This window comes from Sinocyclocheilus grahami, unplaced genomic scaffold (assembly GCF_001515645.1).
Source record: "Sinocyclocheilus grahami isolate Dianchi unplaced genomic scaffold, SAMN03320097.WGS_v1.1 scaffold280.1, whole genome shotgun sequence".
In the NCBI taxonomy this organism is placed as follows: Eukaryota; Metazoa; Chordata; class Actinopteri; order Cypriniformes; family Cyprinidae; genus Sinocyclocheilus; species Sinocyclocheilus grahami.
Window position 1 is genome coordinate 897298 of NW_015505459.1, and position 24225 is coordinate 921522.

General features: G+C 37.0%; 2 protein-coding genes and 1 pseudogene across 3 annotated transcripts in view; 2 read left to right on the forward strand and 1 right to left on the reverse strand.

The window, feature by feature from the left end:
* ftr67 (finTRIM family, member 67) overlaps positions 1-1545 on the forward strand; it is an 11218-nt gene extending 9673 nt beyond the window's left edge. Inside the window, exons 6-7 of the mRNA XM_016292040.1 lie at positions 459-545; positions 853-1545. Of these exons, the coding sequence (XP_016147526.1) occupies positions 459-545; positions 853-908 (143 nt within the window). The 3' untranslated portion in view covers positions 909-1545. The remainder of the gene's footprint in view (positions 1-458; positions 546-852) is intronic.
* Positions 1546-3937: 2392 nt separating this feature from the next.
* On the forward strand, positions 3938-12162 carry LOC107600210 (tripartite motif-containing protein 16-like; annotated as a pseudogene).
* An 80-nt stretch (positions 12163-12242) lies between these two features.
* LOC107600209 (elongation factor 1-delta-like) lies at positions 12243-21815 on the reverse strand. Of its 2 annotated transcripts, none has more exons than XM_016292043.1 (7): positions 21301-21815; positions 19716-19836; positions 15933-16014; positions 13989-14089; positions 13682-13882; positions 13409-13603; positions 12243-12367 (listed from the first exon to the last, which is right to left on the reverse strand). In XM_016292043.1, the coding sequence occupies exons 1-7, from the start codon at positions 21798-21800 to the stop codon at positions 12329-12331; spliced, it is 1239 nt and encodes a 412-aa protein (XP_016147529.1). In that variant the 5' UTR covers positions 21801-21815; the 3' UTR covers positions 12243-12328. The 2 variants fall into 2 exon arrangements, with proteins under 2 accessions (XP_016147529.1, XP_016147527.1); XM_016292041.1 differs by having other exon boundaries at positions 15933-16020.
* Between the last annotated feature and the right edge of the window lie 2410 nt (positions 21816-24225).

Genomic DNA, 24225 nt, shown 5'->3' on the forward strand with positions numbered 1-24225 from the left:
GATCGTCTTCTGGACCATTGCCAAGACAGCAGTCTTCCCCATTATTGTGGTTTCAAAGAACAAGAGATACCCGGCATTCATACTGTAGTGATGGTCAAATGTAAATATTCTAATATTTTGAGATACTGGATTTGAGTTTCATGAGCTGTAAGCTCTAATCATCAAAATTAAAACAAAAACACTTTTGAAATGTTTTACTTTACCATGTAATGAATATATGAAAGTTGAATTTTTGATTAACAAAAAATTATTAAAAGATATTTTTTAATAATATATAAAAGATATTCAAATTTTGAGATGCCCCTGTATGTGTATATATATTGGAATAGAGCCTTACAATTAAAAATTTATAGATGTTTAATTTTCATCTAATAAAATTAATATTTTAATACTTGATTTTTTTTAACTGCACGTGAAGAAGCTTGCAGTGCTAACAGGATGAATTGTTTATTTCGTAGCTTCAGCACCAGACTTTGGTCAGGCTGTACAGAGCCCGTTTGCCGTTAGCGTCCCAACAATTAGTGTGTTTCCATTCTCATCATTTGGTGAGTATCAGGAAAAACTTATATTGTACACTTTAAAAAAGTCAGTAAAAATATGGGCCAATGTTCTGTGTGAATAATTTTTTTTCTGTATTGATGTTTTACCTGTGGTTTGAAATGCATTGTGTAGTGTTTTAAAGTTGAAAGAAATGTCTGTAAATATACAGTAACAGACTTGTAATTTGTTGCCAGGACATTTTTCAACAGATTATTTCTCTTACAGTGTAGAATGTTGACCATCTCTGAGCCCCTCTTTTTTTTTTTTTGCATACAGAAAATCATTGTTTTCTCATTTTCTTTTTCTCTTCAGGATCCAGATCACAAGGTCCTCGTCAGAGACTGCAGCCACGTAGGAGACGAAGGTAGCCTTAAGATCGGCCTGAGAAATGCCTGATTAGAATTCAGTCAAGAGGCCAAAGTAGGTTTGTGGTAGTTTTTTGGAACATGTACATTTTCATGGTTTAAAAAAAAAAAAAAAACTGTAAAGCTATATTAACCGCAAACTCTTATTACTAAATGAGACCGAAATGTAAATGCAGATGCGTTTCAGTGTCTACCGTCCAAGTCTCAACGGTATTAACTTTAAACTTATGTTAATCTGTATATCTTACAATTACAGATGTGTTTGGAGTGAAAGTCGCAATATTGTGTGATCAAAACATTTAAAAATAATTACCTGTTGATTAAGCTATGATTATAGTATTTTCTTAAGTATTAATCATACACATTATAGAGTGTTATACTTGTGTAAATTATCAGTTTTATTCACTGACGCTGTCTGTCTATTAACAGATGTTCATTTTAGCTTTGTACTGTATGTATGAGATGTGTTTTGTGTGTATTAAACATTGTTTAATTGCAAGAATTTTTAAAATTAGGATGTTAAATACTTATTTTTCATATCATGAAAAATAAAGTTTCTTCCAAACAGTTTGATGGCTCTGGTATTTTACTGTGTAGCCAAATGAAAAAAGACTAAATCACGTGTGCGTTATGCACTTGACTTGAGTTTTCATTTCCAATGTGACAAATGAACCCAAGACGACACCAATCATGGTTTTTAACATCTCATTTTGGCAACCCATTTTTGCCAAGAAACAAAAATAGTCTTGGTTATCATAATCGTAAGTTGAAGTTTTGATTAAAAAAACATAATGACATGAAAAATGTATTACGATATTGAATATGAAATATGATTAAAAACGTATCCCATAATTATGAGTCAATATCCCATATTTAGAGTTGCCATAATTATAACTTGTCATGATTTTGTCTCATAATTTAGACTTTGTTTCATAGTTTTATTATTGTTGAATGAGTTGACAAAGGTCTACATATAAACTTTATAATTAGAACTTTTTACGACTTGAGGCCGAACAAAAATAGTCTTGGTTATCATAATCGTAAGTTGAAGTTTTGATTAAAAAAACATAATGACATGAAAAATTTATTACGATATTGAATATGAAATATGATTAAAAACGTATCCCATAATTATGAGTCAATATCCCATATTTAGAGTTGCCATAATTATAACTTGTCATGATTTTGTCTCATAATTTAGACTTTTTCATAGTTTTATTATTGTTGAATGAGTTGACAAAGGTCTACATATAGACTTTATAATTAGAACTTTTTACGACTTGAGGCCGACGACTTTTTATTTCATGACTTACTGTCTCATAATTATGACTTGGTGTCTCATATTTTTGGCAAGTCATAATTATAACTTTTTATGTCATTTCAGCTTTTCATCATCATAATGATTACTTAATAAAGCATTTTTTTGTATCAGAATTGGGTTCCCATACATTCTTAATTATATGAGCAACTAAAAAGAAGAATTTCCCCGAAACAGAACATCTGGATCTGCACAGATTTCCGTAAAATCCTCATGAAAGGCTAAATCAATCTGTACAAGGGGAAAAAAATTGTCTGCCCGTAATTCTGACTGGATTGTATAATCAGGCATGTGATATTTACAGTTGCTTTAGAATAAACAAAACCGCTTTAGTGTAAATACACCGGCGTAAAACATGATGGTCATCTCTATATAGACGTAAAATGTCCAAAACTCCGAAATTAACTTGACGTTTGGGGCACAAATATAAAATTATGAATATGGCCTTGATGCTAGAATTTAGTTTTTTTTCTCAAAAACGTTTTCATTTACAACTAATTTAAAGGTGGAAATTATTAAATTTATGGAATTAATTTTCTTACTGACACTTGCAATGCAAGTCAGTTGTGTATGTTTGGCTGAAGGCTTCTTTCATGCATTAGACCAGCTCAGGTTAGCAATGAGAAATGACTAAATTTCAAAAACTTTGTGTTTTCATGTGTAGTAGAAAAAAAACAAGCGCTGTGAAAAAAACGACGCACAGTACAAGTTTATTACAATCACTATACACAGAAAAGACAAGTTAGAGCACCTCATATAGAGACCAAATAACTGCTTATGAGTCATGTCATAATTTTGACTTTATACTGTATCTTAGAATTATGACTCTCTCTCTCTCAACTTTTATTTTATGTTTTAGCATCTCATAATCCTGAATGAGCTCACTGAATCCATCAGATCAGCTACTGAATCAACATAAGACTCACGTACACTCTTAAAAATAAAGGTGCTTCAAAAGGTTCTTCAAGCGATGCCATAGAAGAACCATTTTTGGTTCCACAAAGAACCATTCAGTCAAAGGTTCTTTAAAGAACCATCTCTTTCTTACCTTTTTGTAATCTGAAGAACCTTCTTTCGCCACAAAGAACCTTTTGTGAAACAGAAAGGTTCTTCAGATGTTAAAGGTTCTTTATGGAACCATTTAGACAAAAAGGTTCTTCTATGGCATCGTGAAGCACCTTCATTTTTAAGAGTGGACCAAACTATAAGATCCATGTTAATGCAGCGTTTAATATAGCAATTTGTTTTTATTTGCTGTACAACCAGAAAGCAAAAAATATTTCCTTCTATCTGTAGGTTATATTTCACTTTAATGTCTTTTTTCATGTTTAACCTTTTTTTATAGCATACCTGAAGCCTTATGGCAACGCAATAATATTGGTAAATGTAGCCAGTTTAATACTTTGATGAGGAAAATACCAAATGATAACTAAAAGAGAACAAAAAAAAGTTCAAGAATAGAATGTAGCTGCATGGTAGGAAACTTAGTGACTTTCATGGCACTTGCTTTGTGAAAATTGGTCACATTTGCATTGTTTGCAGTCTGAAATGCCACATAAATATGAATTTTTTTATAAAGTCTCAATGATAAACAATAGTTATATCATTTGAAAGCACACACTTTCTTCATTCTTTTAGTGATTAATACTCACAATGTGTTTCTCAGTATGATGGAGCAGATCATATATAATACAATGTAAAGCAAACTCATGCACCTGCAACTTTATATTTGCATAAAAACAAAAGAAGTGACGTCTTGTACTTGTTGGTGTTTGGCTGCTCCAGGGTGTTTCGGCCTGAAACCTGATAAGCTTCTGCTGTACCTGCATTATGTTCACGCCCAGTTTAAACACAAACACTATTGTTTTGTTCTCTCGGTTCTGCCTTGGTGACCACCTTTCTTTTCCCTCTCCTCTAACACATGTACACATGTAGGAGAACATGGCAGGAATTAATATCTCTGTGGATAAGGAGCAGTTCTGTTGCTCGGTGTGCTTGGAAGTGCTGTGGGAGCCGGTCACCATTCCCTGTGGACACAGTTATTGTATGGAGTGCATTAAAGGTTACTGGAGGAAATGCGAGTTGAAAGAGGAATACAGCTGTCCTCAGTGCAGACGCACCTTTAGTCCTAAACCTGTGCTATGTAGAAACACCATGCTGGCTGATGTTGTGGAGAAACTGAGGAGAACCGACATTCAAGATGCTGGTAGGAAAGCAGCGGATGTCGAATGTAACGTTTGCACTGGGAAGAAACATCGAGCTGTTAGGTTTTGTGTGAAATGTCAGATGTTTTACTGCGAGATGCACCTGAAACCTCACAATGAAAGGAACCGTGGCAGGATGCATCCGCTTACTGAAGTTACAAAACAACCGCAGAAGAGAATCTGTTCACGGCACAATAAATTGCGGGATGTGTACTGTCGCACAGACCAACAATGCATTTGTAGTTTGTGCTTCAAAGATGGACACAAGGGGCACAGCGTGGTGACGGTGATGGAGGAGAGGATGGAAATACAGGTAACAAAATTGTAGAGAAATCAGTGAACCGCACAAAGTAGAGTTCAAAGATGGCAGAATTCTCACATGTGTGGTTTTCAAACAGAAACATCTTGAGGAAGCGTGGAAAAAGTCAAAAGAGAGGTGTAAGGAACGAGAGAAAGAACTCCGAGATATTGTAAAATATGTCAAGGTAGGTCTATTGTGTACAAAATATCACAAAATAACAGGTTTCTTATTTTGGGGTGGAACACATCTATGGTTCTGCTCTTTGCTTACTTTTTAAGCGTAGACCCCAAAATTGTGCATTTGTAATGTCTAGTTCAGAATGGTACAAAATGTTGCTTTATGAGAAAAAAATGGAATACAATTGGAATCGATTGAGTGGCAATTGTACTGTCCATGGTCTAAAATGACCGCCATGAATGGGCCATGAAAAATACAGAAACTGAGTATATTTTGTGTAATACAATCTACAAATCAGCCATGGCAGCTTTGAAGGGTAAACTCGAAAACCTCAAAAGTGTAAAACAGGCACAAATATGAACTGGTGTGACTAACACAGGGCAAACTTTTGCAAATTTGCTCTTCAAATCATAATTTCATTGAAACGTTGACAAAAGTAGTCTTTGATCATGTATAAATATATACATCCAAATGCAGAACCTAATAAAAGTAATTATGTCTGAAAGCTGTTCAGCAACTAGGGATTGCACAACCCTGTCTGTATTTATGTTTATATAGTGGGCTACACAAGTGTTTCTTGCAATTCATAAGTACTGGGGCACAGAGACTCTATTGTTGATACATATTTTGATACTCCATTTTAGATACATGGATATAAATAGTCTTTACCTGCAGTACAGAGTGTGCTGCTTGTTCACAACAAGTGCAATAAAGAGTGGCTTCATCTCTGACATACAAAAGATAGAAGATATTTGCACTTTTTGTGTCATACAATCCGTCTTATAAAGTATCCCATTTTGATGTGAGAAAACGCTGCAAAACATTCAGTGCATGAGTGATCTGTCCGTATCAATCAAACTGAATTGAAAACTAGTTCAGACCTTTCATGATTCATTCATGAATTGCTAAACAGCTAAAAGAAAAACATGACTGCTGAAATATTATTAGGGAAAATTATATTTCAGTAATGTTTCACTCGGGTACAGTTTTGTACAGTCGCTTTGATGCATTTCTCGAATCATCCTTAATATTTGCAAAGAAGTATGTGCATTTCTCAAAACAATTCGTACAAACAGCACCACACTATGGATTACATGCAAAAGCCTGTAACTTACTCAAATTCTTTAATTTATCTCTCAAAAGTAAGTATTTATGTCAATGAACATATCACTGCCATCAGAATGAAAAGTCCTTGTGTCATTGTTCACAACCAAGATAGTCAAAATGCTTAGTCATGTTGCCAATATAACACTGCAGTCTGTTAGTATTACCTGATGTAAATTATGGCAACAGTTTGGATGACAGTAACTGTATTGAAATGCAGAAGGCTTCACTTCTTGTGCATGCTATATATCCATTTCAAAAGTACAAATTTACACACTACTGTATGTGGGGTATTGATTGAAAGAGACTGGATAGGATTCACAGTACAACGTCATTGTAATATAGAAAAGAAAAGGAACTATTGGCACAATTGCGAAAATACAAAATTAGAAAGGCAAACACTGTAAACCCACCTCAGCCATTGTAAGCCTGGTCCACAATAGTGTCCCTTTTTTCATCTGATATGCGCCTATGTCCTTGGCCTCTTCTGCATTTTCCTCTGTACCCTTTCACCATGCATCCTTACTCCTATTCTTCCTCTCAGCCGTTGACCCTGATAGTTTCCTGGATGTTCACCCATTGTCAGAATTTGTAAATCTTGTGTTGTCCTCCGTCTATATGCTTTCCAACTGAAGGTTCATGAGATGCACCTTTGAGCTATTTCAGGGAACTTATTTATAACTGGTTGATCTATATTTTCTTCATTAGTGAAAGTCAAGATTTACCTCCACAATTCATGGCAAATTTACAAAAATCTAATAGAAATATGTAGAAAATATGCTTGACAGTTTATGACAACTAGATCAACCATTTTGCATTTAATTGCTTATACGATGAACTAATGCCTAGATGTTTTGGGGGATAAGACTGTTGCACAGAGAACTATATAATATATTTTGAGCAACATGACAATAGCAACTGATAATGTAGGAAACTGCAGACAAATATACATAATCATTTGCATAAATGTATCAAAGCAATCGCAACTTGTTCAAAATAATTTTATGACGTGCACAAGTGACTAGATGATGTGGAGGTTGAACAAGTAGTCTTTCTGATATGAGAAATGCACCAAAGCAACTGAGAAAAACTGTAACTGTACAAAAACAATCCGTTATGCTGCTTGATATTGCAAACAGGCATTTGTTATTATAACAAATATTATTTCATTTAATATCATATTCATAAACACATTGGTTTGTAGTGCAAATACTTTTGCCATTTACTGCACTTGTTATTCTATTAGTTATCTTTAGTTTAGTTTATTGGCTAATAAATCAGAAATTCATGAAAATCAAAATAATGAATAAAAAAAGCAGCTTATTTTGATTTACATTTAGTATTATATTTTACTCACATTATATTTTACTTATAAGCTTATTTCCACATTCCAAAATAAGATGGACTGCCTTCATTCTTTGGATTTTAAATACAGTTGCTAAATTTTTTACCTAAATGCACTAATGTTGAAAAATTTCTGGAAAAAAAAAAGTTGTAGAACAGTAAGGCTTATGATACACGGGGCAACTTTGGGCAATGTCGCCTTCAACAGGCAACCAGGTGAGAGACAGGGCCCACGACCAATTTAAAGGGGTCATATGATGCGATTTAAATGTTTCCTTTCTCTTTGGAGTGTTACAAGCTCTTGGTGCATAAAGAAGATCTGTAAAGTTGCAAAGACTAAAGTCTCAAATCCAAAGAGATATTCTTTATAAAAGTTAAGTGTCAACCACGCCTACCTAAAATGCCTTGTTTAAACACGCCCGCACATATCTACATCACGATGTGGGAAGATTTGCATAACGCCGCCCAAATGTTCACGCAAAAGAAAGAAGGCATAACTTTTATTCTCGCTGTAGTATTGTTGTTGCCACCGCCACCATATTGTGGAGACGCTGTGTTTCGTTGTGAAAGTGAAACTACATTGTTTGGTCTTCCAAAAGAGGATGATATCGCTTCGTCATGCCTGGAGCTGATCCGTGCTGGTCGCAGAGGAAATACATCAACTTCGCGCTGCGGATCGCCGGATCGGCTTTCACCGTGGACGAAGCGGAGTCCAGCCTGGGGACGTCATATGTGGTTGCCGCAAGCCCGCCGGACGCTCCTTCGTCGTATCCGCCAGCTGCGCTGTTCTCAAGCCCGCCCGCTCTGCTCACTCAAGCCGGCCTCCGCTCACTCTAGGCCTCCTCTCACTCAAGGCCGCTGTGTGTGACGCTGTTTCGTTTTGAAAGCGAAACTATTTTGTTTGGTCTTCCAAAAGAAGACACGACTAGAAATCAGTGGTTAAGTTGTATTTACAACACTGTTCCAGAACACTTCAACCCAAATATTCAGATGTGTGCAGCGCATTTTATGGAGGACTGTTTCCTGATCCTGGAAGAGTAGACTACAATGCCGTCTGTTCTGACTCACAGACTGTAAGTACGTTTTTTTTTATATTTAAAGGATTTGCCACTGATGATTCAAACGCGAGTTTTTTGAGCAGTGTAGAGTAGCACTTGTTGTTTGTCATTTCTCCGATCACAAATGCAGACATGGTTTTATGTTTACGCGGCGCGATGCAACGCAACGCGTAAAAAGACAGTATAAGTCATTATAATCCATAATGATGTCCCCACTGGATGCAACAAATGCCTCGTTTATAATGGGTTTTAATGTTTTTGTCTCGTCGCTCTGGTCGGACAGGGCATGACAATATGGCAAGGGGCGTAACATTTCCGTCACACACTTGAGGTATTCGGGCCAATCACAACGCACTGGATAGCTGGCCAATCAAAGCACACCTCGCTTTTCAGACCGATGAGCTTTGTAACAATCCCATTTCATTACACCAAATAATGTTCTTTTTAGCAGCATCATATGACCCCTTTAAAGTATCCAGATAGAAATTCTCAATGGAAAAGTGCCCAAGCAACATCGCTCAAAAAAAGTTGGCCCGTGTATCATCAGCCTAAGTGTGTGACCCATAATTGAACAATGCCAGAAGGTTAAACGGTGTCCTTTCCGTCATTGCCTTAGCGTTCAGCACAAGCGGTTGAAGATGACAGCGAAAAGATCTTCACCAGACTGCAGCGCTCCGTTGAAAGAAAGCATCTGGAGGTGAAAGAGCTGATCAGAGGTGAGGAGAGGACAGCTCTCGGCCAGACGGAGAAGCTTCTGGAACGACTGAATCAACAGATAATTGAACACAGGAGAGGAGAGGCCGAGCTAGAGGCGCTCTCAAACACTGAGGATCATTTCCATTTCCTGCAGGTAAAGTCCTGGGTCTGAAACATGAACTGAATTAGTTTATTTGTGCTGGAGGTTACGAAACTGAAACACTATGGGAACCACAAGGCCATGGCATAGCATTCTCTTTGTTTAGCCTCTATTGGGAAATTTGGCCCAGCAAATATAAAGGTGTGGGTTTGCTTACTTGCTGTTCGTTAACACGCTAGCTTTACCTGTCTGACTCACCTGTGCAGAACTATAAGATGCTCTGCGCTCCTCCTGACGCTGGGGGGCGACCCAGCATCGACGTCCATCCATACTTCTCTTTGCTGATACTGAGAAAAGCTCTCACAGAGCTGAGAGATAAAGTCAACGAAGTCTGTGACAGAGAATCAACAAAGATCGCAGAATTAGGTGAGTGTAGAAACTCAGATACACAAAGTAGCTGACTATGGTGGACTTCGTAACCACTTAAATGCATGAAGGAATTATGAACTGATTTGAAAATAAACATTTTAATAAATTCACTAACTGACAAATTAGACATTCAAAATAGTTTTATAAATAATGCAAAATAATGTATTTTGTAATGAACTCATATCATTAATTAAATGTTCAAAATTCATTAAAATCATTAGAAAATGTAGTTAAATAACACGAAAACAAAAAATAACACATTGTAAATGCTACAAATGACATACAAATAGATATTTTTAAATATTTAAAAATAAAAATGAAGTTAATTTTTTTTATTTAAAAACAAAATATATTATTTCTAATAATAAATACCAGTCAAAAATGAAAGATAATTAGTAAAATAATACAAAAAAATATTTTTTTAAATTAATTAAATTGTAAAATTATAATTATTTGTAATTGTAAACTTTTTTAGGGATTTTAGGGATCATTTATGGGTAGGGTTATGTTTAGGGGTAGGGATTGGGTTAAGTCTATATTTTTGGACAGTAATGTTGATCCGGGATCAACAAAAGATGTTGATCCTGAAACATGTCTGTCTTGGCAAAATCATGGCCTCAACACCCGATTACTTAGAATGATATAAACATCAGCAGGTGATGCACAAACGGCTCTTGACAGCGGATACCCTTATATTTACAGTTGATGAAGGGCACAATCAGTCAGCTGGAAACTCCCTGAGCTGTCCGTTGAACAGTGATACAGGTACGGACACTCACATCCCTCCCAGCAAGTGAGTCAGCAAACCGCATCAACTCCCCCATGTTTACCACTGCACATCAAAACTCTTCTGACGTAATTCACCTCACTGACCTTTTCCAGCCCATAGACATTTACACAAGACTGAGCCGAGGACCAGAGGAGATTTCTTACAGTGTGAGTTCAGCGTTCATTCTTGGATGAGACCAAAGACTTAAGAGATTCAAAGACGGTACACTCATATTACTTATGAATAGGAGAAAGTGCAACATGCAATAATGGCGGAATATCACTGCAGCTGCAGTTAGATATGGAAGCCTGTTTCTGCCACGTGATTACAAAAAACAAAAGAAAACTTTTTTCCTTCTCACAATTGCGAGTTTATTTCTCAGTTCTGACTCCTCTCAGAATTGCAAGTTTATATCTTGCAATTCAGATTTTTCCAAATTGCAACTTTCTCACAATTGCGAAGTTGGGAATTGGGAGTTGTGAGATAGTCAATTGTGAGTTTGTTTCTCGCAGATGAGTTTAGCCTATTTCTCACAATTCTGAAAAAAGTCAGAATTGTGAGATATAAACTCACAATTTTAAACTTCTTACAATTCTTACTTTTTTCCCTGAACCACACAATTTTCTCACAATTGCAGCTTTGTACGCTCTTCCATAGGAAGTAGCTCTGGTTACTATCCATCTTATTTCTCAATGCGAAAGCAAGCCGTTTTCTGTCGATGTGCGAGACTTCCGGTTCTTTAGCCGCTGTAGGGAAATAACGAGAAAAATATCAAAGTGCAGTAATTACGAACAGTGGTTTGTAGTGCAAACCGTTTTACCAATTAAGATAATACATTAAAATAAAGTAAAACACCAGTTTGAAATATCACTCTGCAAAATGAGCGGTTTTATACAGCTAAAAATAGCTGGAAGCGGATGACACCGGAAGCCAGACACATTGAGCCACCGAATAACATGACTTAAAGGGACTTAGTAAAGTATCCTCTCTCTTTCAGACTGCTGTGATTTGACATTAGATCCAAACACAGCCAACTCTTTCCTCCGCCTTTCTGGAGACCGTACAGAGATCACGACCGACCACGAGCCACAGCCGTACCCGATCACTTCATCAGCTGGGCTCAAGTCTTGTGCAAAGAGGGTCTGTCTGGACATGGATATTGGGAGGTGGAGTGGAGAGGCGGTGGAGGAGTTTCTATTAGTGTTTCCTACAAAACTGGAGGAAATATGGACCAAAAACTGGGATGCAACTCAAAATCGTGGAGCTTAGATTTCGCAGATTCTCTTTGTTTGTTCCAGCACAATAAGTTTAGTGTAGAAATACACACTCCAATGCCTCACAGAGCCGGCGTGCATCTCGATCACAGAGCTGGAATGCTGGTGTTTTATTGCATTTCTCTGGCAGACGATACCATGTTTTTGCTGCATCGAGAGCAAACTACATTCACTCAGCCTCTCTATCCTGGTTTCTGGGTCGGACTTGGATCTACTTTGAAACTCTTTCGAACGTTCAGCTTAGTTATACATTATGTGCTCTCATTTTGTTTCAATGGACAGTTCACCCCAAAATCAAAAGCATGTCATTCGCTCACCTTTGTGTTGCATTTGTGTTTTTCTCTTGTGGCTTGTTATTGTAGAGGCTAAACTGGCCATGCAACATTATGAAAAGTAGCGCTCTGACCTCGATATATCTTTTTGTTGGAATGACCATTTTCATTTTTGGGTGAACTTACCATTAAAAAAAAAAAAAAAAAAAAAAAATGAATATAATGGAAAATTGTAAAACCAGGACATGAATAAAGAGCATATAAATAAAGACAGTCAATACAGCAAGCTGGTTCACGTGGCTGAACAGTTTATTGGTAACCGTGTGATATAAAAGCAGCAGTAACCCAGTGTGAGGTGGTTGTTTGAGGCGAGAGGCTCAGATCTTGTTGAAGGCAGCGATGTCGACACTCTGGACCTACAACATAATGAGGAATTAACGTAGTATTGGTCAATAAAATCTTGAAATATTTTTCCTAACAGTTTATAATGTAATCAAAATGTCAATCTAAAAAAATAAAATAAAAATAGTCCAAGAACTTATCTATTTGGATTTCACCGAACCATAACAAATAAATCACATTTTATTTTAAAAGTATATTTGTGAATACATTTTGCCCAATGTTTTTTTTGTCATTGTGATAATTTCCATTATAATTCATTTATAATTTACATTATTTTATTTTCATGACAATTAAGTTCATTCCCTCACAATCTGTCCTCAATTATTTATTAGTTACTGTAGTACTGTAATGCAACCATTAAATACATAAAAAAATTCTGTATTTTACTGCCGTATAAAAACTATAATAAATTATACAATAACTTTTATCAAATTTATATAATTTAATATTTATTAATATTAATATTTAAATTTATATAATTGTTTCATTTATTTATTTTCATGGCAACTGTTCATTTGTCCTCGGTTTTATAAAAATTACTGTTGTGCAATAAATACATCTGTCAAGTGTTTATGAACTATAAAATCATTTTATAATATATTTGACTGCAATATATACAATAACTATAAAAAAAACTGATTTTGCTTTTAAATGTACCATATACAGTATAATGCATAAATGTAGCCTATATTTAAGACCAATTTTCTATTTTTTTTCTTGTTGTGATGGTATATTCATTATAATAAAAAAAATGAATTTAATTATTTTAAGCCATTTCTTTAATTTCTTGACATTTAATTTTTCCTCACACATTTTCTTAAATTATTTTATTAAAGTTACTTTAATGCAATAAATAACAAATTTGCAAAGCACACACCATTATAAAATTATCAGTATTTGACTGCAATATATAAAACAATTACTGGATTAATGTAATTAGAATCTAATGCAAAGGTACAATGCAAAAAACAACTAATATTTCAGTTTCTTTATACAACATACAGTTTTTCTTTTGATTTTGGGGTGAAACACTCTCAGATTCATCCTGTACTTACATAGTCCTCAAATATGGTGATCTCCTCTTCCAGAATGTCTGTTCCCACTTTATCGTCTTCTACCACACAGCTGATCTGCAGCTTTTTGATGCCATAGCCGACAGGAACCAGTTTAGAAGCTCCCCACAGGAGGCCGTCCATCTGTATGGAGCGCACGCACTCCTCCAGCTTCAACATATCTGTCTCGTCGTCCCACTGATCAATGAAAACCCATATATTTGAAACTGAGGAATTATACTTAACACTTTAAAGATTGTGAGTGCTGTCTCATACAGGTTTGACGTCCAGCAGGATGGAGGATTTGGCGATGAGGGCTGGTTTTTTGGCTTTCCTCTGGGCATATTCCTTCACCCTCTCTGCTTTGATACGCTCTGCCTCCTCATCTTCCTCATCACTGCCAAACAGGTCAATATCGTCATCGTCGTCATCAGCGCCATTATGTTCCTCAACCTTGGGCTTCTGGACAGGAGCAGCCTTCAGATGAAACAATATGCAGATTATGAATGATAGCTGAATTTGTTCAGTGCACAAATATGGCCTCGGGATCATTGAGTTCAAGATGGCAGGATCTCAGATCTACCTTTGTAACAGTAACAGTCTTTGAAGCAGGCGCTTGGCTCTTTTCCAGTACAGCCATTCTGGACTCCAGTTTGGACAGCACGGCTCTCAGATCATCCACCACTGGTAAAGCAACAGCTCGGTTAATCTCACAATGATCACGAGCAGCTTCAACACAATCAGTAACACAAACTGAAAATTCAGCCAAAACTCAAGTCAATCTCTCTGCATGTTTCAAAGCGTGCTGCAAAAGTAAAATAAAAAGAAATACATTTGTACAAATTTAGAAAAACAAAAACTAATAAACCACTATGAATAATAAACCAAAACAAATATCAAAACCACTAAAATTTCAATTAAAAAACTGAAAATAAGTTAATCCAAATGTTTTATTATTGGTATACTACTATAGTCTTCATTCAATTACAATTTTAAAGTTCCAGTAATTTAGTTCTTTATTTCTTAATGCCTATATAGTTATTCATTTGATATTAAGTTTGTTATTTTATTAAATCAAGTTAAAATCGTGACTGACCATAAAATAAAAATTCACACACTTTTCCAAAAAAGAAAATTGATTATTTCAAAGGGTTACTAATGACGCATCATTTGGATATTTTCATGTCTAGGAAAAATTTGGTATTAAATGGGTTAAAATGCGTTTTAAACAAAGTTAAGTGGTTTTCATTACCCATTTTACTCTTAGTAATTTAATAATTTAATACATTTCATAATTTAAAAGTTTAGTGCAGAAGTATCGAATCTGTATCGATATCGACAATACTGCCTTGAAAAATATCGGTATTGTAGCGAAAACAAAATAAGGGGTATCGCCCATCCGCTAAACCCGGAAGCGCATAGACTTACTTGCTGGCAACCCGCCAAAATAAAAGCTTGCTGATTTTAAGTTTGAAAATGAAAATAGTTCAACCAACTGTTTGATTACCAGCAATCTTCAAAATATCTTCTTTTATCTAGTATACCAATTTTTGGGTGAACTATCCATTTAATACTCCCTTTTTATTTTAAAATAAAATAGTATTATCACACTTTATTATTTTATTAAAAAAAAAACTAAAAGTGCAATAACACTATCATAGTATTATCACACTTTATTATTTTATTAAAAAAAAACTAAAAGTGCAATAACACTATCATTATTATTAATTACTTTTTTATTGTTATATTTGATGGGTCACACCATGTGCCGTGTGAGGACCAAACCAAATCTCCAGGTTCTCATATGAGAACCAGGCTGAAAAACGTATGTGCACTCCTGATAATAACCCTCACTCAATTTTAATAAACACAACAACAGCATATAATAAAATAATAATAATAATTTCTAGCAGACAAAATATTGTAGAGCTAAGCATAACGAAAAAAAAAATCCATGAATTTTCTAGGCCTGGATATCACAACTTTTCATCCGGTGGAAACCTCGCACAACTTTTGAAAATCTGATCACAAATGCAACATCCTGATGTCATTCCAAATGTACATGAAATCGTTGTCACTAAAAATGCAATGCACATATGATGATCTTACTTAAAATGCCAAGAGTTTCGAAATTATTTGAACATCTTTTATTATATCGCTGCGTGTGAGCAGAGACAAATCATGCACTGAAATCTCACACAGTAAATCTTCTCACTTAACTTTCAATGTCTCCTCTCTGATTAGTAGTTGCTGCATCAGTCATAATTGGCATAAAGTTTAACATTTCTCAGCTGTGCTGCATTTATGGACATGCCCACATTCTCTGTGGCTTTTATCGCTGACAACTTTCAACACACACTGAGAACGAATGACCTCCAGTCTCTGTCACCACAAATCACTGTTGTTTGAACACTCCTAAGGCAGCATCCAACAGACTTTACATCAGGAAGTGGGAAATTGCCATCTAGGTAGGCAACTCATTTGATTGTGGAACAGCCATCATGTCTGTCTGTCTTCTAATACGTACCTTTGTGCAGATTCTTGTTGTCCAGTTCCAGACTCTTTAGACGAGAGACCAGCTCACTCTGATCCTCAGACTTGCTGGCATTCTGACAGATGGAGGATAACTGAACATTAGTCAATTATATCTCTAAGAGCTGACTGTAAAAAACACACCATGCAGGGCTGCGACTGCAGACATGCCAAACAAAAGGTTTGTCAACCTCAAAACCCACAGGAAATCATGTGGAAGCATGATAGTAGGATATTTTGAATAATATAGTTTCAGTTTGAAACACTGAAAAAAAAAACATTTTTCCACTTGAACTTGCATGCGGTTTACTTTGGTGAAGGCTAAAACTTTAAACCAATGCATGATGTCTGTGTCCTTAAAAACACCAGTCTCACAGAAAACAGGCTGCTTTGAAAGTGTCAAGCAGTAATGTGTGCATGATCCACGCTGCTCCAGGCTCCATTCACATGCTTTTCACACAGACGTCAGGCTGAACCGCAGCACAGCACTTACGGTCTTCCTCTCCCGTGGTTTTTGCGTGCCCTTTACTACCCTGTAGAGCAGTCTTCACCTGAGAGTTTCACATTTAACCACCACAACCAGAAAACAAATTAGAGAAAGAGACAAAGATAAACTACTGACAACAACAGAGTTTTGCTCTATTAAAATTCAAAGAAAGAAAGCGACCAGAGAAGAGATGCATGCATGCATTAAATGTTTTCATTTGCTTCACTTTAAATCGGTCCTTTAATGACCTTCATGTTAAAACATAACTACAAGATCACCCAAAAATGAAAATGTGCTTAAAATGTACTCATCCTCAGGCCATCCAAGATGTAGAGGAGTTTGTTTCTTCATCAGAACAGATTTGGAGAAATTTAGCATTACATCACTTTAACTATAACATGTTGCTTCTGGTCTGTAATCCATAATAATGCTTCCTCCAGTGATAAAGTCCATCTCCTCAGTTGTCCTCTCACATCAAAATCCACCCACATGTGTGTTTAAGACTGTTTTTGCTTGTAAACAGTGCTTGATTTGTGCATATTTCTCTCCCGATTTAGACTAGATGACTATCACTGGAGGAAGCAATGTTATGAACTGATATTTTAGCCAGAAGCTAAAGTTTAGAAATGTCTTGATGGTACAACCCCAATTCCAGAGAAGGTGGGACATTTTGTTAAAATGCAATAAAATCAAGAATCTGTGATTTGCTCATTCTCTTTAAATTTTATTTAATTGACAAAAGTACAAAGAAAAGATTTCCACATTTTTTTACTTACCAATGTAAATGTATTTTGTAAATCTGAACAAATTTAGATTTTGATGGCTGCAACACATTCCAAAAAAGTTGGAACAGAGGCAAAATAAGTGAAACGGTTATAGAATATCCACGGTTTTGAAAGTTTACAGTAAGCAGGTGAATTGGTAATGGGTCAAGGTATCATGTTTGGGTATAAAAGGACCATCTCAGTTTTTGCAAGCAAAGCTGGATCATGGCTCATCACTTTGTGCCAAATTTCATGAGAAGTGTCAAACAAATCAAAAATCACATTTCGCAATGCAAAATTGCAAAGAATTTAAGTCTTTCACCAACTACCACACGTAATATTGTGAAAAGATTCAGGGAATCCAGATAAATCACAGTACATGTAGGGCAAGGCAGGAAACCTCAGTTGAATGTGCTTGACCTTTGAGCCCTCAGATGGCATTGCATAAGAAACCGTCAAGCTGTGGTGTTAAATATAGTCACATGAGCTCAGGAGTACTTCAGAAAACTGCTGTCACTTAACAGTTTGCTGCTGCATCAAGAAATGCAACTTGAATATCTGTTACTCCAGGAGAAAGCTATACATCAATTCTATGCAGTGATGCTGCCGTGTTCTCGGGGCCAGAGCTCATCTCAGATAGTCAAAAAGACAGTGGAAAGGTGTGCTGTACTCAGATGAGTCCACATTTCAACTTGTTTCTGGGAAAAATTGATTTTGAATTCTCAGTCCCAAAGGGACCATCCAGACTTTCATCAGTGACAGATGCAAAAGCAAACATCTGTCATGGTGCATCAGTGCAAATGGCATGGGTGACTTGCATATGTGTGAAGGTACCATTGACATGGAGGCATATATTGGAGTTGTACAGAGAAATATACTGCCGTCAAGATGATGTCTTTCATGGGAAGTCCATGGTTACTAGATCAAGACAATGCCAGCTCTCATTCTGCATGTGCTACAACAGCTGAGCTGCCTGCAGTCCAGATCGGACTCCTGTTGAAAATGTATGACCAGTCATGAAAAGGAGAATAAGACAATGACAATTACAGACTGCTGAGCAGCCGAAGCCTTGTTTCAAGAGAGACTGGACAAAAATTTTGCTCTCAAAACTTTAACAATTACTATCCTTAATTCCCAAACAATGAAGCATTGTAATTAAAAGGAAAGTTGATGTGACCATGTTAAACGTGCCTCTGTCCCAACTTTTTTGGAGTGTGTTGCAGCCATCAAAATCAAAATGTGTTCATATTTACAAAATACATTTACGTTGGTCAGTGAAAACTTTGGAAATGTTTACATCGTACTTTTGTCAATTAAATAAAAGTTAAAGAGAATTAACTAATCAAAGATTCTTGATTTTATTGCATTTTTGCAAAATGTCTCAACTTCTCTGGAATTGGGGTTGTATTTGTTTCTTACAAACACAGAGCTTTTGGCTTCACAAGATGTTAATTGAAGGTGGACTGGAGTGGTGTGGATTATTGTGATGTTTTTATCAGCTGTTTGGACTCTTATTCTGACGGCACTCATTCACTGCAGATGATCCATTGGTGAGCAACTGATGTAATGCTACATTTCTCCAAATCTGTTCCGATGTAGAAACAAACTCATCTACATCTTAGCAAATTGTCATTTTAGGGTGAACTATTTCTTTAATAAAATTATAGTCACAAAGATATTTTTACAGTTTATCAAATCAGCCACCACTCCAAATCCTTATACAGTTCATAAATTGTGTACATGGGTTAGTAATCTCCATGTACAGTTTACTAATCCATAACTACAGCTGATTTTTTTTCTCCCTGCCAGGGGCACAGAGGGGGTTCTGTAAACATAATTAAATAGCACAGGGATATTTTTGGAGGGCAAGTGTTTGTACTGTAGCTCCAGTCTTGTGGGTGATCGGCAGCTGAACTAAAAAACTGTTAATTTCACCTCCACCTTGGTTAGAGCTTCATGAAGTGGAATTAAATCAGCCCTTCAAACTGGTCCCATGCAGGACGACAGTTATTGAGCGTCAGTAATCACTCTAGTTAAATGCGCATCACAAGAAGATTACAGTACAAATTCAGTATGCTCCAATAATGAGATTTCTTTCATATTTTGGGGGCAGTACTTACTCCGGCTAGGGATTGCTGGATATTCTGTCGGGCTTTAGCAATGTCCTACAGAATGGCACTAGCATCTCTCTCCTGGAAGGGTACAGCGGGGTAAAATGCCCATGTCAAACAAACCAGCAAGGGGCAGAGAGTGAGCAAGCAAGCAAACAAAAATACACAGGTGCGTACAGAAGCGCTGTCAGTGCAGACTATTCAGCATAGAAGCTTAAAGAAAAGGCAGACGCCTGGAAAAACAGATGATAGATGGACGTACAGCAGCTGAGTAACCAGGAACTCATGCCTCTCCGTGAGAACTCGGTCACCCTCATTAATCGAGACAATTACCAGTTTGTGTCAAAACCCAAATGAGAAAATTTTAGACCCTCATTGTGCTTTGCTCTGACATCCGGGTCTGTAGGGGGCAGTACCTGAGATGTCTGAGGGATGCCGTTCGTGCCCTCGTAGAAGCGTCTCTCAGCCTCATCGTATGTGGACTTGTCAAACCAGATGTTCTCCTGGGCGAGTCCCTGAAGTCCACTCATTGTGATGCTAAAAACACAAGAAAAATTAGACGTGAGAGTTTGTGCGTCAAAGAGCAAGCATAGAGCTTTAGAAAAACGCAGGGGGGAGGGAAAAAGCAATTAAAATGCAAGTCTTTCATTAATTTGTAATGTAATTAATTCAGGAGTGTGCAAAAAGCCTTAAACATAAGCAAATATAAATCAAGCCGAGCTAGCCAAGTACCATCCATATATATGAAACCATATATCCTCCACTATATTGCCACACATTATGGCCATATAGTGGTTACAGAAATGTTTATTTTCTATTAGTCCTCTTGAATTTGGATCCTTACAATTATAATTTCAGTACAGAAATCATTATTAGAGATTTTCCCACATTCAAGCTCTTTTTTTTTTGCACTCAATACAATTAAATAGTGTTTTAGTTTACATATTGAAAATATTTTTTAAAAATGCATTTAAATAAAAACAAATAAACAATGTCGGAATCTCAGAAAAGTTGAAAGAGCCCGTTCCCTGTTTGCACAAAGATGCCTGCCTTCACACAAATGTTTAAACAGTTCTGAATAAATAGGAAAAACAAAACTTACGGAGCAAGGTTAAACTAACTAACCGCTGGCTTAATTATAGCAGCTGCAACAGACTTCTAGCAAATAGCTAGTGCAAATAATTTTACTGATGTTGTTGCTATCGGAGAACAAAGAACATAGATGCCATAATAAACAAACAAGCAATAAAAAAAACCTTACATGAACAATATGCTGACAAAAAGGGAATGTTTATTGACAATATATTTATACTATGCCTACTGAAACCAACCTATCACCAGTTTATACAAACATCTGTCATTCATTATACCGTACATTTCCATACATTCAGTCACTACTTTAAGCAAGTCAAAATAATATTATCTAGCGAGTAAAATCTATTGTGAGATGCATTGCATCTTGTAATCAAGCAAGTCAACGACCCCTTGTTGTGAACCCTTCATTACTTACTCGTTCTGATCTAACAATTTCATTCTTGCCGTGAACAGGCATTTACTGTCAAAGTCAGAATCAGTTATTCAGAACGATAAATTGAAGACTGCAGAGGATCGATAGTAAACTCATACAACCCATAAAAAACAGCTTTATGATGCAGGAAAAACTCTTAATTATGTTGTACAGGTCTTGCATTCACATAGATTTTGTAGAACGGTTATTTGGATTGATTGTTAAAGTCCACTCAACCACTAAAACTCCTTTCATTTATTTTTTCGCTGACACAGGCTGCAGACAATGGGACAGATTTTGCGTGCCAAAGCCCTCGGATTAGTTTCACACCGATCAGCTTTCACCCAGCAGCCAATGGTGACACAAACCAGGTTGAGGCTTTTGAAAGGTGAAAAATATTTAATAAAATCTACAAACTCACAAAACACACCGTTCACTAAATGAGAAGGCAGTTCCTTAAAGTAAACGGTCCCATGCCCCTAAACTAGCCATACTTGTCCCTTTTCTGAGGGGTGCGTTTGGTCTCAGAGAAGACCCTCTTCCTGCTACTTTTTGGGAGCTGCCGATCGGGTTCAGACGAGGAGCGCTGGTGCGTCGAACCCTGCTGCTGTTGACGTGACGCATAGGAACGGGTGTAAGTTTGGTTCTCCTCCTCTTGCAGTTGTTGCACACAGTTGCGTTTAGCCCTGAAGACCAGGGTACAGGGAATTCGATCTTTTGAGGAGGACGAAACCGGAGGTGTCCCGATCCCTGCACTCAACAAGGATTGATAAGCGTCGTTGGCCTGCTCATATATGCTGCGGTTGAACCAAACCTTCTCTCCTCTAATGCCCTGAGAGGTCAGATCCTGATGGAAACGACCTTCTTCAGAACCCTGATTTTCAGACTGCGACGAACGAGTGCGTTTTCTCTTTCTGTCGTTTGAATTCGGCAGATTCCTCGTCTGTTTGTGTTTAGTTTCTTCTTTGGCTCGAGACCCCCGCAGGTTCTTCATCCTCTAGCTCATTTGCAGCATATAAGGGAAAACAAAAAAGGCAGATGCTGAAGAATTAGTCTGAGCTGATGTTAGATATCAGGTGGAAACAACCAAGCGCATCCAGAAGCCTTGCAGAACTAGCTAGTCCATATCAGCAGAAGACAGAGTTTATACGGGAAACAGTCTAACAGGGATTCATCAAGGGAACCAATAAAATTAGTGGAAGTTTCGAATTTAGACTGTTTTGTATGTGCAGTATTGTCAAAGATGACAATTAAGGATGTAGCGATGCCCTCTGAGCCGGTTGAAAATCAATGAAAATTTGACGATTCAAGTCGGTTGAGGTGTTAAATGAATTGCGATACAACTGGGTGTGGGGGTTTATATGAATGCATCTCTGAGGGGAACTGACTGTCTTCAAAAATGTTTAGATGGTATTTTCATTTCATCTCCTCTCTGTATAATGTATATTAAAGTAGTGTTTATAAGTGCATCGCTGCTTTGTTTACAGTGGTAATAAGCACCACCTGATGTCAGAGAGTGAATCTGCGCTCTTTTGCAGCCTGTCTGCTGTTTTTGTTTCATTCATATAAGTTTTAGGTAGTATAAAGTCAGACCATTCTGTTTTTGCCTCAAATTTCAAAAATATGCAATCAAATTTTAATCAAAAACTGCTCATGCTGCAAGTATACAGCTTTGTTTGAAACTTTGTTTGAATCTAGAGATGCACCGATCAATCGGCCAGGGATCGGAATCGGACGATTTTCCTCATGATCGGCTTGGATTGGTGATTGGCCAGTCAGTCTCACTTCTTTCTGATTTAGAGCCGATCCGTTTCGTTACCAGCGGCACAGGCAATAACGCCAGCAGCGCATTCTAGCTCTCTTCTCTCCGATGACCCCTTCTCTCGCTCAAACACACACACACACGTCTCATTCGCTCTGGTTAAATAGTGCTTTTTGGTGTTGTTATATATAATTATAGTTCTTAGAAAGAAAATCATAATTGGCAGATCACACTAACAAAAAAATGGAAATCGTAATCGGCAGTGCAAAATATATAAAGTATGCAATAAAGTAACATTGCAGTGCATCTCTAATTTGAATCATCATTAGAAAGCAGTGGTTGCTTATAATTTCAAATGGAAAGAGCACAGACAAAGCCTTAGTTTGTTTATATGAAGAGATTTCTGAAAAAAATCATATTATGAAACCAGTATCATGAATCCTATCGCATCGTGAGTTACGTGAATTGTTACATCCCTAATAACAATTACGACATGAATGGTTATCCTTTTAATAAATCTAAAAATAAATAAAACCTTAAAAATCAGCCATGCAATCAAGCAAACAGAATGAACAAACAGTTTTCTTTTTGCCCATATCAAACAAGTCACATAAAATTGCAGTCAAATGCCTTAACATACTTAAAAATACATATAGTCTGGCCTATTTTCAACTTGATGCCCAAGTGTTGTTATGTGCAACATGCTGTTGATTATCACACATTTAAGCTAATCACCCAGTTAATGAATGCTATCGGAACAATAACTGGAGCTATCCACCCTTTTCTTCAATGCGGAAGTAAGCCTATGGGTGAGACTTCCGGTTCATTAGCCACTATAGAGAAATAAGAATAACAACGTGCAGTAAACGGTAAAACTGTTTGCACTACAAACCAATGTATTCATAATTAAGATAACATTACAATTAGAGCTGACCGATATATAGTTTTACCGATTTCATCGGCCAATGAGCCTGTCGCAGATATATCGGTATCGGTGAATATGCCGCCGATATGAATTTTTTTTTACAGAACATAAAACGCAGATAAAATGCTTGTAAATGGTGTAATTATGTAGTTTTTCCAGCAGAGTGCGCTCCATTGTTTGCTACTGGCAACCTGGATGAAACGCTTTAAAGCTTAAGTGTATGGAAACCATTGAAAATTTGAACGGCCATATCTCTGTAACAGCGCGCGGCAGATCCGCACCAAATTCGGGGGATTCCTTCAGTTCGAGGAACCCTCTCGAACGCAGAATCGAGTGTACGCCTCGAGGCCCCATTTCGAATGAGATCACCCCTGCGTTGATAGCCCCCGTGGTCCGGGAGTTACGGGCAGTTAAATTTGCGGTCGTGCGCCGACCGATCTGGCGATCCCGGGGGGCTACCGACACGCGGAGAGTGGCGTTTGAGAGGGCTCCTCGAGCTGAAGGGATCCCCCGAATTTGGTGGAGATTCGGGGGATCCGCGAGATATTGACACCAGTCAACACTTTCCCTTCAGTAAGGAAGTTTCTTGTTCAGGCAGCAGCATTCAAGCGTTGTCTTATTCGACAGTAAGTGCCCTGCGAAGTGGACTTCACATGATATTCCGCCATGATTCACATGAAGTGCACAAGACGTTAATTTAAATTGTATTTATTTACAGAGGTATATTATGTC